The sequence below is a fragment of the Pristiophorus japonicus genome, chromosome 32, assembly GCF_044704955.1.
Source record: "Pristiophorus japonicus isolate sPriJap1 chromosome 32, sPriJap1.hap1, whole genome shotgun sequence".
Classification (NCBI taxonomy): domain Eukaryota; kingdom Metazoa; phylum Chordata; class Chondrichthyes; family Pristiophoridae; genus Pristiophorus; species Pristiophorus japonicus.
The window spans coordinates 4269311-4282120 of NC_092008.1; the positions used below are offsets into that span (position 1 = coordinate 4269311).

Consider the following 12810-nt stretch of genomic DNA (forward strand, 5'->3'; position numbering starts at 1 on the left):
ATTGAGCGATGACATCACCCGGAACATTGAGCGATGACATCACCCGGAATCGATTGCGCGATGACATCATCCAGAACAGATTGAGCGATGACATCATCCAGAACATTGAGCGATGACATCACCCGGAATAGATTGCGCGATGACATCATCCAGAACAGATTGAGAGATGACATCATCCAGAACATTGAGCGATGACATCATCCAGAACAATGAGCGATGACATCATTCCGAACAGATTGTACGATGACATCACCCCAAACATTGCGCGATGACATCATCCAGAACATTGCGCGATTACATCATCCCGAACAGATGGCCTGATCACGTTCGCGGGACCCGGTTGCGCGATGACGTCTGCCAGGCCACCTTGCGTGATGACGCAGGCCCGCCCCTGCGGCCGCCTGTTGCCATGGAGCCGGCAGCCGCGGCCTAGGAGCTCAGGCTCAGGCTCAGACCGGAGGGAGCGGCCTGTCCCCGGGAGAGGGGGATGGAGCAATACAGCATCCTGGGGCGGATCGGGGAGGGGGCGCACGGCATCGTCTTCAAGGCCAAACACATCGAGGTGGGCGGGAGGCGCCGGGCCCTCACTACCCACTCCGACACTCCCTCACTACCGCCCTCCGACACTCCCTCGGCACCGCCCCTCCGACTCTCCCTCACTACCGCCCCTCTGACACTCCCTCACTACCGCGCTCCGACACTCCCTCACTACCCGCTCCGACACTCCCTCACTACCGCCCCTCCGACACTCCCTCACTACCCACTCCGACACTCCCTCACTACCGCCCCTCCGACTCTCCCTCACTACCGCCCTCCGACACTCCCTCACTACCGCCCCTCCGACACTCCCTCACTACCCACTCCGACACTCCCTCACTACCGCCCTCCGACACTCCCTCACTACCGCCCCTCCGACTCTCCCTCACTACCGCCCCTCCGACTCTCCCTCACTACCGCCCCTCCGACTCTCCCTCACTACCGCCCCTCCGACACTCCCTCACTACCGCCCTCCGACACTCCCTCACTACCGCCCCTCCGACTCTCCCTCACTACCGCCCCTCCGACACTCCCTCACTACCGCCCTCCGACACTCCCTCACTACCGCCCCTCCGACTCTCCCTCACTACCGCCCCTCCGACTCTCCCTCACTACCGCCCCTCCGACACTCCCTCACTACCGCCCTCCGACACTCCCTCACTACCGCCCCTCCGACTCTCCCTCACTACCCACTCCGACACTCCCTCACTACCGCCCTCCGACACTCCCTCACTACCGCCCCTCCGACTCTCCCTCACTACCGCCCCTCCGACACTCCCTCACTACCGCCCTCCGACACTCCCTCACTACCGCCCTCCGACACTCCCTCACTACCGCCCCTCCGACACTCCCTCACTACCGCCCCTCTGACACTCCCTCACTACCCACTCCGACACTCCCTCACTACCGCCCTCCGACACTCCCTCACTACCCACTCCGACACTCCCTCACTACCGCCCCTCCGACACTCCCTCACTACCGCCCTCCGACACTCCCTCAGCACCGCCCTCCGACACTCCCTCACTACCGCCCCTCCGACACTCCCTCACTACCCACTCCGACACTCCCTCACTACCGCCCTCCGACACTCCCTCACTACCGCCCCTCCGACACTCCCTCACTACCGCCCTCGTACACTCCCTCACTACCGCGCTCCGACACTCCCTCACTACCGCGCTCCGACACTCCCTCACTACCGCGCTCCGACACTCCCTCACTACCGCCCTGCGACACTCCCTCACTACCGCCCTCCGACACTCCCTCACTACCGCCCTCGTACACTCCCTCACTACCGCCCTCGTACACTCCCTCACTACCGCCCCTCCGACACTCCCTCACTACCGCCCCTCCGACACTCCCTCACTACCGCCCTCGTACACTCCCTCACTACCGCCCTCGTACACTCCCTCACTACCGCGCTCCGACACTCCCTCACTACCGCGCTCCGACACTCCCTCACTACCGCGCTCCGACACTCCCTCACTACCGCGCTCCGACACTCCCTCACTACCGCGCTCCGACACTCCCTCACTACCGCCCCTCCGACTCTCCCTCACTACCGCCCCTCCGACTCTCCCTCACTACCGCCCCTCCGACACTCCCTCACTACCGCCCTCCGACACTCCCTCACTACCGCCCCTCCGACTCTCCCTCACTACCGCCCCTCCGACACTCCCTCACTACCGCCCTCGTACACTCCCTCACTACCGCCCTCGTACACTCCCTCACTACCGCGCTCCGACACTCCCTCACTACCGCGCTCCGACACTCCCTCACTACCGCGCTCCGACACTCCCTCACTACCGCGCTCCGACACTCCCTCACTACCGCCCCTCCGACTCTCCCTCACTACCGCCCCTCCGACTCTCCCTCACTACCGCCCCTCCGACTCTCCCTCACTACCGCCCCTCCGACACTCCCTCACTACCGCCCTCCGACACTCCCTCACTACCGCCCCTCCGACTCTCCCTCACTACCGCCCCTCCGACACTCCCTCACTACCGCCCTCCGACACTCCCTCACTACCGCCCCTCCGACTCTCCCTCACTACCGCCCCTCCGACTCTCCCTCACTACCGCCCCTCCGACACTCCCTCACTACCGCCCTCCGACACTCCCTCACTACCGCCCCTCCGACTCTCCCTCACTACCCACTCCGACACTCCCTCACTACCGCCCTCCGACACTCCCTCACTACCGCCCCTCCGACTCTCCCTCACTACCCACTCAGACACTCCCTCACTACCGCCCCTCCGACACTCCCTCACTACCGCCCTCCGACACTCCCTCACTACCGCCCTCCGACACTCCCTCACTACCGCCCCTCCGACACTCCCTCACTACCGCCCCTCTGACACTCCCTCACTACCCACTCCGACACTCCCTCACTACCGCCCTCCGACACTCCCTCACTACCCACTCCGACACTCCCTCACTACCGCCCCTCCGACACTCCCTCACTACCGCCCTCCGACACTCCCTCAGCACCGCCCTCCGACACTCCCTCACTACCGCCCCTCCGACACTCCCTCACTACCCACTCCGACACTCCCTCACTACCGCCCTCCGACACTCCCTCACTACCGCCCCTCCGACACTCCCTCACTACCGCCCTCGTACACTCCCTCACTACCGCGCTCCGACACTCCCTCACTACCGCGCTCCGACACTCCCTCACTACCGCGCTCCGACACTCCCTCACTACCGCCCTGCGACACTCCCTCACTACCGCCCTCCGACACTCCCTCACTACCGCCCTCGTACACTCCCTCACTACCGCCCTCGTACACTCCCTCACTACCGCCCCTCCGACACTCCCTCACTACCGCCCCTCCGACACTCCCTCACTACCGCCCTCGTACACTCCCTCACTACCGCCCTCGTACACTCCCTCACTACCGCGCTCCGACACTCCCTCACTACCGCGCTCCGACACTCCCTCACTACCGCGCTCCGACACTCCCTCACTACCGCGCTCCGACACTCCCTCACTACCGCGCTCCGACACTCCCTCACTACCCACTCCGACACTCCCTCACTACCCACTCCGACACTCCCTCACTACCGCCCTCCGACACTCCCTCGGTACCGCCCCTCCGACACTCCCTCACTACCCACTCCGACACTCCCTCACTACCGCGCTCCGACACTCCCTCACTACCGCCCTCCGACACTCCCTCACTACCGCCCTCCGACTCTCCCTCACTACCGCCCCTCCGACACTCCCTCGGCACCGCCCCTCCGACACTCCCTCGGCACCGCCCCTCCGACACTCCCTCGGCACCGCCCCTCCGACGCTCCCTCGGCACCGCCCCTCCGACACTCCCTCACTACCGCCCTCCGACACTCCCTCACTACCGCCCCTCCGACACTCCCTCAGCACCGCCCTCCGACACTCCCTCACTACCGCCCCTCTGACACTCCCTCACTACCCACTCCGACACTCCCTCACTACCGCCCTCCGACACTCCCTCACTACCCACTCCGACACTCCCTCACTACCGCCCCTCCGACACTCCCTCACTACCGCCCTCCGACACTCCCTCAGCACCGCCCTCCGACACTCCCTCACTACCGCCCCTCCGACACTCCCTCACTACCCACTCCGACACTCCCTCACTACCGCCCTCCGACACTCCCTCACTACCGCCCCTCCGACACTCCCTCACTACCGCCCTCGTACACTCCCTCACTACCGCGCTCCGACACTCCCTCACTACCGCGCTCCGACACTCCCTCACTACCGCGCTCCGACACTCCCTCACTACCGCCCTCCGACACTCCCTCACTACCGCCCTCCGACACTCCCTCACTACCGCCCTCGTACACTCCCTCACTACCCACTCCGACACTCCCTCACTACCGCCCTCGTACACTCCCTCACTACCCACTCCGACACTCCCTCACTACCCACTCCGACACTCCCTCACTACCGCCCTCCGACACTCCCTCACTACCGCCCTCGTACACTCCCTCACTACCGCCCTCGTACACTCCCTCACTACCGCCCCTCCGACACTCCCTCACTACCGCCCCTCCGACACTCCCTCACTACCGCCCTCGTACACTCCCTCACTACCGCCCTCGTACACTCCCTCACTACCGCGCTCCGACACTCCCTCACTACCGCGCTCCGACACTCCCTCACTACCGCGCTCCGACACTCCCTCACTACCGCGCTCCGACACTCCCTCACTACCCACTCCGACACTCCCTCACTACCCACTCCGACACTCCCTCACTACCGCCCTCCGACACTCCCTCGGTACCGCCCCTCCGACACTCCCTCACTACCCACTCCGACACTCCCTCACTACCGCGCTCCGACACTCCCTCACTACCGCCCTCCGACACTCCCTCACTACCGCCCTCCGACTCTCCCTCACTACCGCCCCTCCGACACTCCCTCGGCACCGCCCCTCCGACACTCCCTCGGCACCGCCCCTCCGACGCTCCCTCGGCACCGCCCCTCCGACACTCCCTTAGCACCGCCCTCCGACACTCCCTCACTACCGCCCCTCCGACACTCCCTCGGCACCGCCCCTCCGACGCTCCCTCGGCACCGCCCCTCCGACACTCCCTTAGCACCGCCCTCCGACTCTCCCTCACTACCGCCCCTCCGACACTCCCTCGGCACCGCCCCTCCGACACTCCCTCGGCACCGCCCCTCCGACACTCCCTCGGCACCGCCCCTCCGACGCTCCCTCGGCACCGCCCCTCCGACGCTCCCTCGGCACCGCCCCTCCGACACTCCCTCGGCACCGCCCCTCGGCACCGCCCCTCCGACACTCCCTCGGCACCGCCCCTCCGACGCTCCCTCGGCACCGCCCCTCCGACGCTCCCTCGGCACCGCCCCTCCGACACTCCCTCGGCACCGCCCCTCGGCACCGCCCCTCCGACACTCCCTCGGCACCGCCCTCCGACACTCCCTCGGCACCGCCCTCCGACACTCCCTCACTACCGCCCCTCCGACACTCCCTCGGTACCGCCCCTCCGACACTCCCTCGGCACCGCCCCTCCGACGCTCCCTCTGCACCGCCTCGCGCGCTCCGCGCCGCTCTCCCTCTCCGCCGCCCTCGCTCACTGTGCTTCCTCTCGCTCCGCAGACGGGGGAGACGGTCGCCCTGAAGAAGGTGGCACTCCGCAAGCTGGAGGACGGAATTCCCAACCAGGCGCTGCGAGAGATCAAAGCCCTGCAGGAGATCGAGGACAACCAGTATGTGAGTCCGCCCGCCCTCCGCGACAACAGGCGGGCACAGACCCGCCGCCGTGTGTCACCCTCCACACCTCAATAACAACAGAAGAATTCGCAGCGGGAGTCGGCCAGTCAGCCCCGCGACCCTGCTCCGCCATTCAATACGATCGCGGCTGATCTGAGTGTTGGCCATGACTCAGTGAGCAGCACTCTCGGCCTCTGAGCCAGAAGGTTCAGGCTTTAAATCCCACTTCAGGGACTTGAGCACATAACTCTAAGCTGACGCTCCCAGTGCAGTGCCGAGGGAGCTCCGCACTGTCGGAGGTGCCGTCTTTCGGATGAGACGTTAAACCGAGGCCCTGTCTGCCCTCTCGGATGGACGTAACAATTCCCACGGCACTATTTTAAAGAGCAGGGGAGTTATTCCCGGCGCCCTGGGGCCAATATTTATCCCTCAATCAATATATCAAAAACACACATGATCTGGGTCATTATCACATCGCTGTGTGTGGGAGCTTGCTGTGCGCAAATTGGCGTTTCCCACATTACAACAGTGAGCGCACTCCAAAAGTACTTCATTGGCTGTAAAGCGCTTTGAGATGTCCGGTGGTCGTGAAAGATGTTATATAAATGCAAGCTCAGCTCCACTTTCCTGCCCAATTTGGGCAAATACATGGCAGGTGCAGTATAATGTGGATAAATGTGAGGTTATCCACTTTGGTGGCAAAAACAGGAAGGCAGAATATTATCTGAATGGTGGCAGATTAGTAAAAAGGGAGGTGCAACGAGACCTGGGTTTCATGGTACATCGGTCATTGAAAGTTGGCATGCAGGTACAGCAGGCGGTGAAGAAGGCAAATGGTATGTTGGCCTTCATAGCGAGAGGATTTGAGTATAGGAGCAGGGAGGTCTTACTGGAGTTGTACAGGGCCTTGGTGAGGCCTCACCTGGAATATTGTGTTCAGTTTTGGTCTCCTAATCTGAGGAAGGACGTTCTTGCTATTGAGGGAGTGCAGCGAAGGTTCACCAGACTGATTCCCGGGATGGCAGGACTGACATATGAGGAAAGACTGGATCGACTGGGCTTATACTCACTGGAATTTAGAAGGATGAGAGGGGATCTCATAGAAACATATAAAACTCTGACGGGACTGGACAGGTTAGATGCAGGAAGAATGTTCCCGATGTTGGGGAAGTCCAGAACCAGGGGTCACAGTCTAAGGATAAGGGGTAAGCCATTTAGGACCGAGTTGAGGAGAAACTTCTTCACTCAGAGAATTGTGAACCTGTGGAATTCTCTACCACAGAAAGTTGTCGAGGCCAGTTCGTTAGATATATTCAAAAGGGAGTTAGATGTGGCCCTTACAGCTAAAGGGATCAGGGGTATGGAGAGAAAGCAGGAATGGGATACTGAGGGAATGATCAGCCATGATCATATTGAATGGTGGTGCAGACTCAAAGGGCCGAATAGCCTGCTCCTGCACCTATTTTCTATGTTTCTATGATCCCTAGAGAACAAAAATCTACCGACCTCAGCCTTGAATATACTGAACGACTGAGCCTCCACAGCCCTCTGGGGCAGAGAATTCCAAAGATTCACCCCCCTCTGAGTGAAGAAATTCCTCCTCATCTCAGCCCTAAATGGCCGACCCCTTATGCTGAGACTGTGACCCCTGGTTCTAGACTCCCCAGCCCGGGGGAAACATCCTCTCAGCATCTACCCTGTCAATCCCCCTCAGAGTCTTACATATTTCAATGACATTGTCACAATTCTATGGTTCTATTAAATCACCTTTCATTCTTCTGAACTCATGCAATCATAGAACGGTGACTGCACAGGAGGAGGCCATTCAGCCCTTCGAGCCCGTGCCGGCTCTCTGCAAGAGCACCTCAGCCAGTCCCACTCCCCCACCCTTTCCCCGTAGCCTTGCAAATTTTTTCCTTCAGGTACTTAAGGGAATAAGGGGTTATGGGGAGCGGACAGGGATGTGGAGTTGAGCCCATGATCGGATCAGCCACGATCTTATTAAATGGCGGAGCAGGCTCGAGGGGCCGAATGGCCGACTCCTGCTCCTAATTCTTATGTTCTTATGAGATGCTGCTTAAAACCAAGCTTTTCGTCATCTGCCATCATTTCTTCGCAAGTGGCTCAGAGTGAAATTTATCTGCTTTGTCTTATCAACATCATCATCATCGGCAGTCCCTTGGAATCGAGGAAGACTTGCTTCCTCTCTAAAAATGAGTCCTTAGGTGGCTGAACAGGTGGATCTGTCAATATTAGCATGCAAGGTGATTCAGTCTGCCAATATTATCGCAATTCGCAAAGCTTAAATAGTGCACCTCACGGAATTGGCATCCAATTATAAATCTAATGGGAATGTTAATGGTGCGGTTATTGTGTGCAAATCAAAGTTGTGTCAAGACTGCGGATCAGCCCAGTCTCTTAGGCATGTGGGGTGTGGGCGAACACCCCATTATTGAAGAGATTTCATCACCATCATCGGCAGTCCCTCGGGATCGAGGAAGACTTGCTTCCACTCCTGAAGTGAGTCCTTAGGTGGCTGAACAGTCCAATACGGGAGCCACAGTCCCTGTCACAGGTGGGACAGACAGTGGTTGAGGGAAGGGGAGGGTGGGACTGGTTTGCCGCACGCTCCTTCCGCTGCCTGCGCTTGGTTCCTGCACGCTCTCGGCGACGAGACTCGAGGTGCTCAGCGCCCTCCCGGATGCACTTCCTCCATTTAGGGCGGACTGGTCTTTGGCCAGGGACTCCCAGGTGTCGGTGGGGATGTTGCACTTTATCAGGGAGGCTTTGAGGGTGGTCCCTTGTAACGTTTCCTCTGCCCACCTGGGGCTCGTTTGCCCGTGAAGGAGTTCCGAGTAGAGAGCTTGCTTTGGGAGTCTCGTGTCTGGAGGGCATGCGGACAATGTGGCCCTGCCCAGCGGAGCTGGTCGAGTGTGGTCAGTGCTTCGATGCTGGGGATGTTGGCCTGGTCGAGGACGCTAACGTTGGTGCGTCTGTCCTCCCGGGAGATTTGCAGGATCTTGCGGAGACATCGCTGGTGGTATTTCTCCAGCGACTTGAGGTGTCTACTGTACATGGTCCGTGTCTCTCAGCCATACAGGAGGGCAGGTATCACTACAGCCCTGTAGACCATGAGCTTGGTGGTGGATTTAAGGGCCTGGTCTTCAAACACTCTTTTCCTCAGGCGGCCGAAGGCTGCACTGGCGCACTGGAGGCGGTGTTGGATCTCGTCGTTAATGTCTGCCCTTGTTGATAGGAGGCTCCCGAGGTATGGGAAATGGTCCACGTTGTCCAGGGCCGCGCCGTGGATCTTGATGACTGGGGGGTAGTGCTGTGCAGCGAGGACAGGCTGGTGGAGGACCTTTGTCTTACGGATGTATAGCGTAAGGCCCTTGCTTTCGTACGCCTCAGTAAATCTATATCAATACATTGTTGGGGGTAATATATTAGCATGGATAGAAGATTGGCTGACAAACAGAAAACAGAGAGTCGGGATAAATGGTTCATTCTCTTGGGTTGGCAATCAGTAACTAGTGGGGTGCCGCAGGGATCAGTGCTGGGACCCCAACTATTTACAATCTATATTAACGACTTGGAAGAAGGGACCGAGTGTAACGTGGACAAGTTTGCTGACGATACAAAGATGGGAGGAAAAGCAATGTGTGAGGAGGACACAAAAAATCTGCAAAAGGTCATAGACAGGCTCAGTGAGTGGGCAAAAATTTGGCAGATGGGGTATAATGTTGGAAAGTGTGAGGTCATGCACTTTGGCAGAAAAAAAATCAAAGAGCAAGTTATTATTTAAATGGAGAAAGATTGCAAAGTGCTGCAGTACAGCGGGACATGGGGGTTACTTGTGCATGAAACACAAAAGGATAGTCTGCAGGTACAGCAAGTGATCAGGAAGGCCAATAGTATCTTGGCCTTTATTGCAAAGGGGATGGAGTATAAAAGCAGGGAAGTCTTGCTACAGTTATACAGGGTATTGGTGAGGCCACACCTGGAGTACTGCGTGCAGTTTTGGTTTCCATATTTACAAAAGGATATACTTGCTTTGGAGGCAGTTCAGAGAAGGTTCACTCGGTTGATTTCCGGAGATGAGGGAGTTGACTTATGAGGAAAGGTTGAGGAGGTTGGGCCTCTACTCATTGGAATTCAGAAGAATGAGAGGTGATCTTATCGAAACGTATAAGATTATGAGGGGGCTGGACAAGGTGGATGCAGAGAGGATGTTTCCACTGTTGGGGGAGACTAGAACTAGGGGGCATGGTCTTAGAATAAGCGGCCGCCCATTTAAAACTGAGATGAGGAGGAATTTCTTCTCTCAGAGGGTCGTAAATCTGTGGAATTCGCTGCCCCAGAGAGCTGTGGAAGCCGGGACATTGAATAAATTTAAGACAGAGATAGACAGTTTCTTAACCGATAAGGGGGCGGGCAGGGAAGTGGAGCTGAGTCCATGATCGGATCAGCCATGATGGTATTAAATGGCGGAGCAGGCTCGAGGGGCCGAGTGGCCGACTCCTGTTCCGATTTCTGATGTTATGAATGATGATGTGCCGTCTCCTCTCTCCCGCTCCAGGTGGTGAAGCTGAAGGATGTCTTCCCCCACGGGACGGGCTTTGTGCTGGTCTTCGAGTACATGCTCTCCGACCTTTCCGAGGTCATCCGCAACTCCGACCGACCCCTGACCGAGTCGCAGGTCAAAGGCTACATGGTGATGCTGCTGAAAGGGGTGACCTTTTGCCACGAGAACTCCATCATGCACCGGGTGAGAACCCATTCCCCCGTGTCCAGGCCCCATAAGAACAGGAGCAGGAGTCGGCCATTCGGCCCCTCGAGCCTGCTCCGCCATTTAATACCATCATGACTGATCCGATCGTGGACTCAGCTCCACTTCCCCGCCCGCCCCTTCACTCCCTTATCGTTCAAAAAATCTGTCTATCTCCACCTTAAATGTATTCAATGATCCAGCCCCCACAGAGCAGAGGCGAATTCTCCCCGGTGTCCTGGGGCCAATATTTATCCCTCAATCAACATAACAGAAACACTGATGATCTGGATCATTATCACATTGCTGCTTGTGGGAGCCTGCTGTGCGCAAATTGATTGCCTGTTTCCCCACGTTCATCATCATCATCATCACAGGCAGTCCCTCGGAATCTAGGAAGACTTGCTTCCATTCTTAGCACGAGTCCTTAGGTGGCTGAACAGTCCAATACGGGAGCCACAGTCCCTGTCACAGGTGGGACAGACAGTGGTTGAGGGAAGGGGAGGGTGGGACTGGTTTGCCGCACGCTCCTTCCGCTGCCTGCGCTTGGTTTCTGCACGCTCTCGGCGACGAGACTCGAGGTGCTCAGCGCCCTCCCGGATGCACTCCCTCCACTTAGGGCGGACTGGTCTTTGGCCGGGGACTCCCAGGTGTCGGTGGGGGATGTTGCACTTTATCAGGGAGGCTTTGAGGGTGGTCCATTGTAACGTTTCCTCTGCCCACCTTTGGCTCGCTTGCCGTGAAGGAGCGCTTGCTTTGGGAGTCTCGTGTCTGGGGGCATGCGGACAATGTGGCCCTGCCCAGCGGAGCTGGTCGAGTGTGGTCAGTGCGTCGATGCTGGGGATGTTGGGCCTGGTCGAGGACGCTAACGTTGGTGCGTCTGTCCTCCCGGGGATTTGTAGGATCGTGCGGAGACATCGTTGGTGGTATTTCTCCAGCGCCTTGAGGTGTCTACTGTACATGGCCCATGTCTCTGAGCCATATAGGAGGGCGGGTATCACTACAGCCCTGTAGACCACATTGAGTGCACTCCAAAAGTACTTCATTGGCTGTAAAGCGCTTTGAGACGCCCGGTGGTCGTGAAAGGTGCTATATAAATCTTTTTTTCGAGCTTAGTTCCACTTTCCCACCGATCCCTCGATTCCCCGAGATCCCAAAAATACATCCTGGTAAATCTCCTCAGTACCCTCTCTAGTGCAATCAAATCTTTCCTGTAATGTGGTGACCAGAACTGCACGCAGTACTCCAGCTGTGGCCTAACCAGTGTTTATACAGTTCGAGCATAATCCACCCCCCTGCTCTTGTATTCCATGCTTTGGCAAATAGAGGCAAGTATTCCGTATGCCTTCTTAACCCCTCCCTCCCTCACTATCTTCCCACCCCGCCCCCCCGCACTTCCCTCCCTCTCTCTTTCCCTCTCTCTCCCCTGTACCGATCAAACACTCAAACGGCAACGAGTTCGATACAGAGTAAGCTCTCTTTTTTTTTTTTCCCCTTCTCTCTTCCCCCCCCCTCTCTCCCCCCTCTCTCTTCCCCCCCTCTCTCTTCCCCCCCTCTCTCTTTCCCCCTTCTTCCCCCCTCTCTTCCCCCCCCTCTCTTCCCCCCCCTCTCTCTTTCCCCCCCTCTCTCTTCCCCCCCTCTCTCTTCCCCCCCCTCTCTCTCCCCCCCTCTCTCTTCCCCCCCTCTCTCTTTCCCCCCTCTCTCTTCCCCCCCTCTCTCTTCCCCCCCCTCTCTCCCCCCCCCTCTCTCTCCCCCCCCTCTCTCTTCCCCCCCCTCTCTCTTCCCCCCCCTCTCTCTTCTCTCCCCCTCCTCTCTCTCCCCCCCTCTCTCTTCCCCCCCTCTCTCTTCCCCCCCTCTCTCTTCCCCCCTCTCTCTTCCCCCCTCTCTCTCCCCTCTCTCTCCCCCCCTCTCTCTTCCCCCCCTCTCTCTTCCCCCCCTCTCTCTTCCCCCCCTCTCTCTTCCCCCCCTCTCTCTTCCCCCCCTCTCTCTTCCCCCCCTCTCTCTTTCCCCCCTCTCTCTTCCCCCCTCTCTCTTCCCCCCTCTCTCTTCCCCCCTCTCTCTCTTCCCCCCCTCTCTCTTCCCCCCTCTCTCTTCCCCCCCTCTCTCTTCCCCCCCTCTCTCTTCCCCCCCTCTCTCTCCCCCCCTCTCTCTTCCCCCCCTCTCTCTTCCCCCCCTCTCTCTTTCCCCCCTCTCCTTCCCCCCTCTCTCTTCCCCCCCTCTCTCTTCCCCCCCTCTCTCTTCCCCCCTCTCTCTTCCCCCCTCTCTCTTCCCCCCCTCTCTCTTTCCC

General features: G+C 59.1%; 1 protein-coding gene across 1 annotated transcript in view; it reads left to right on the forward strand.

Moving 5' to 3' along the window:
• The first annotated feature begins 395 nt into the window (after positions 1-395).
• The window catches only part of cdk20 (cyclin dependent kinase 20), a 20777-nt gene continuing 8362 nt past the window's right edge, over positions 396-12810 (forward strand). The window contains exons 1-3 of the mRNA XM_070869051.1: positions 396-562; positions 5642-5755; positions 10335-10523. Of these exons, the coding sequence (XP_070725152.1) occupies positions 488-562; positions 5642-5755; positions 10335-10523 (378 nt within the window). The 5' untranslated portion in view covers positions 396-487. The remainder of the gene's footprint in view (positions 563-5641; positions 5756-10334; positions 10524-12810) is intronic.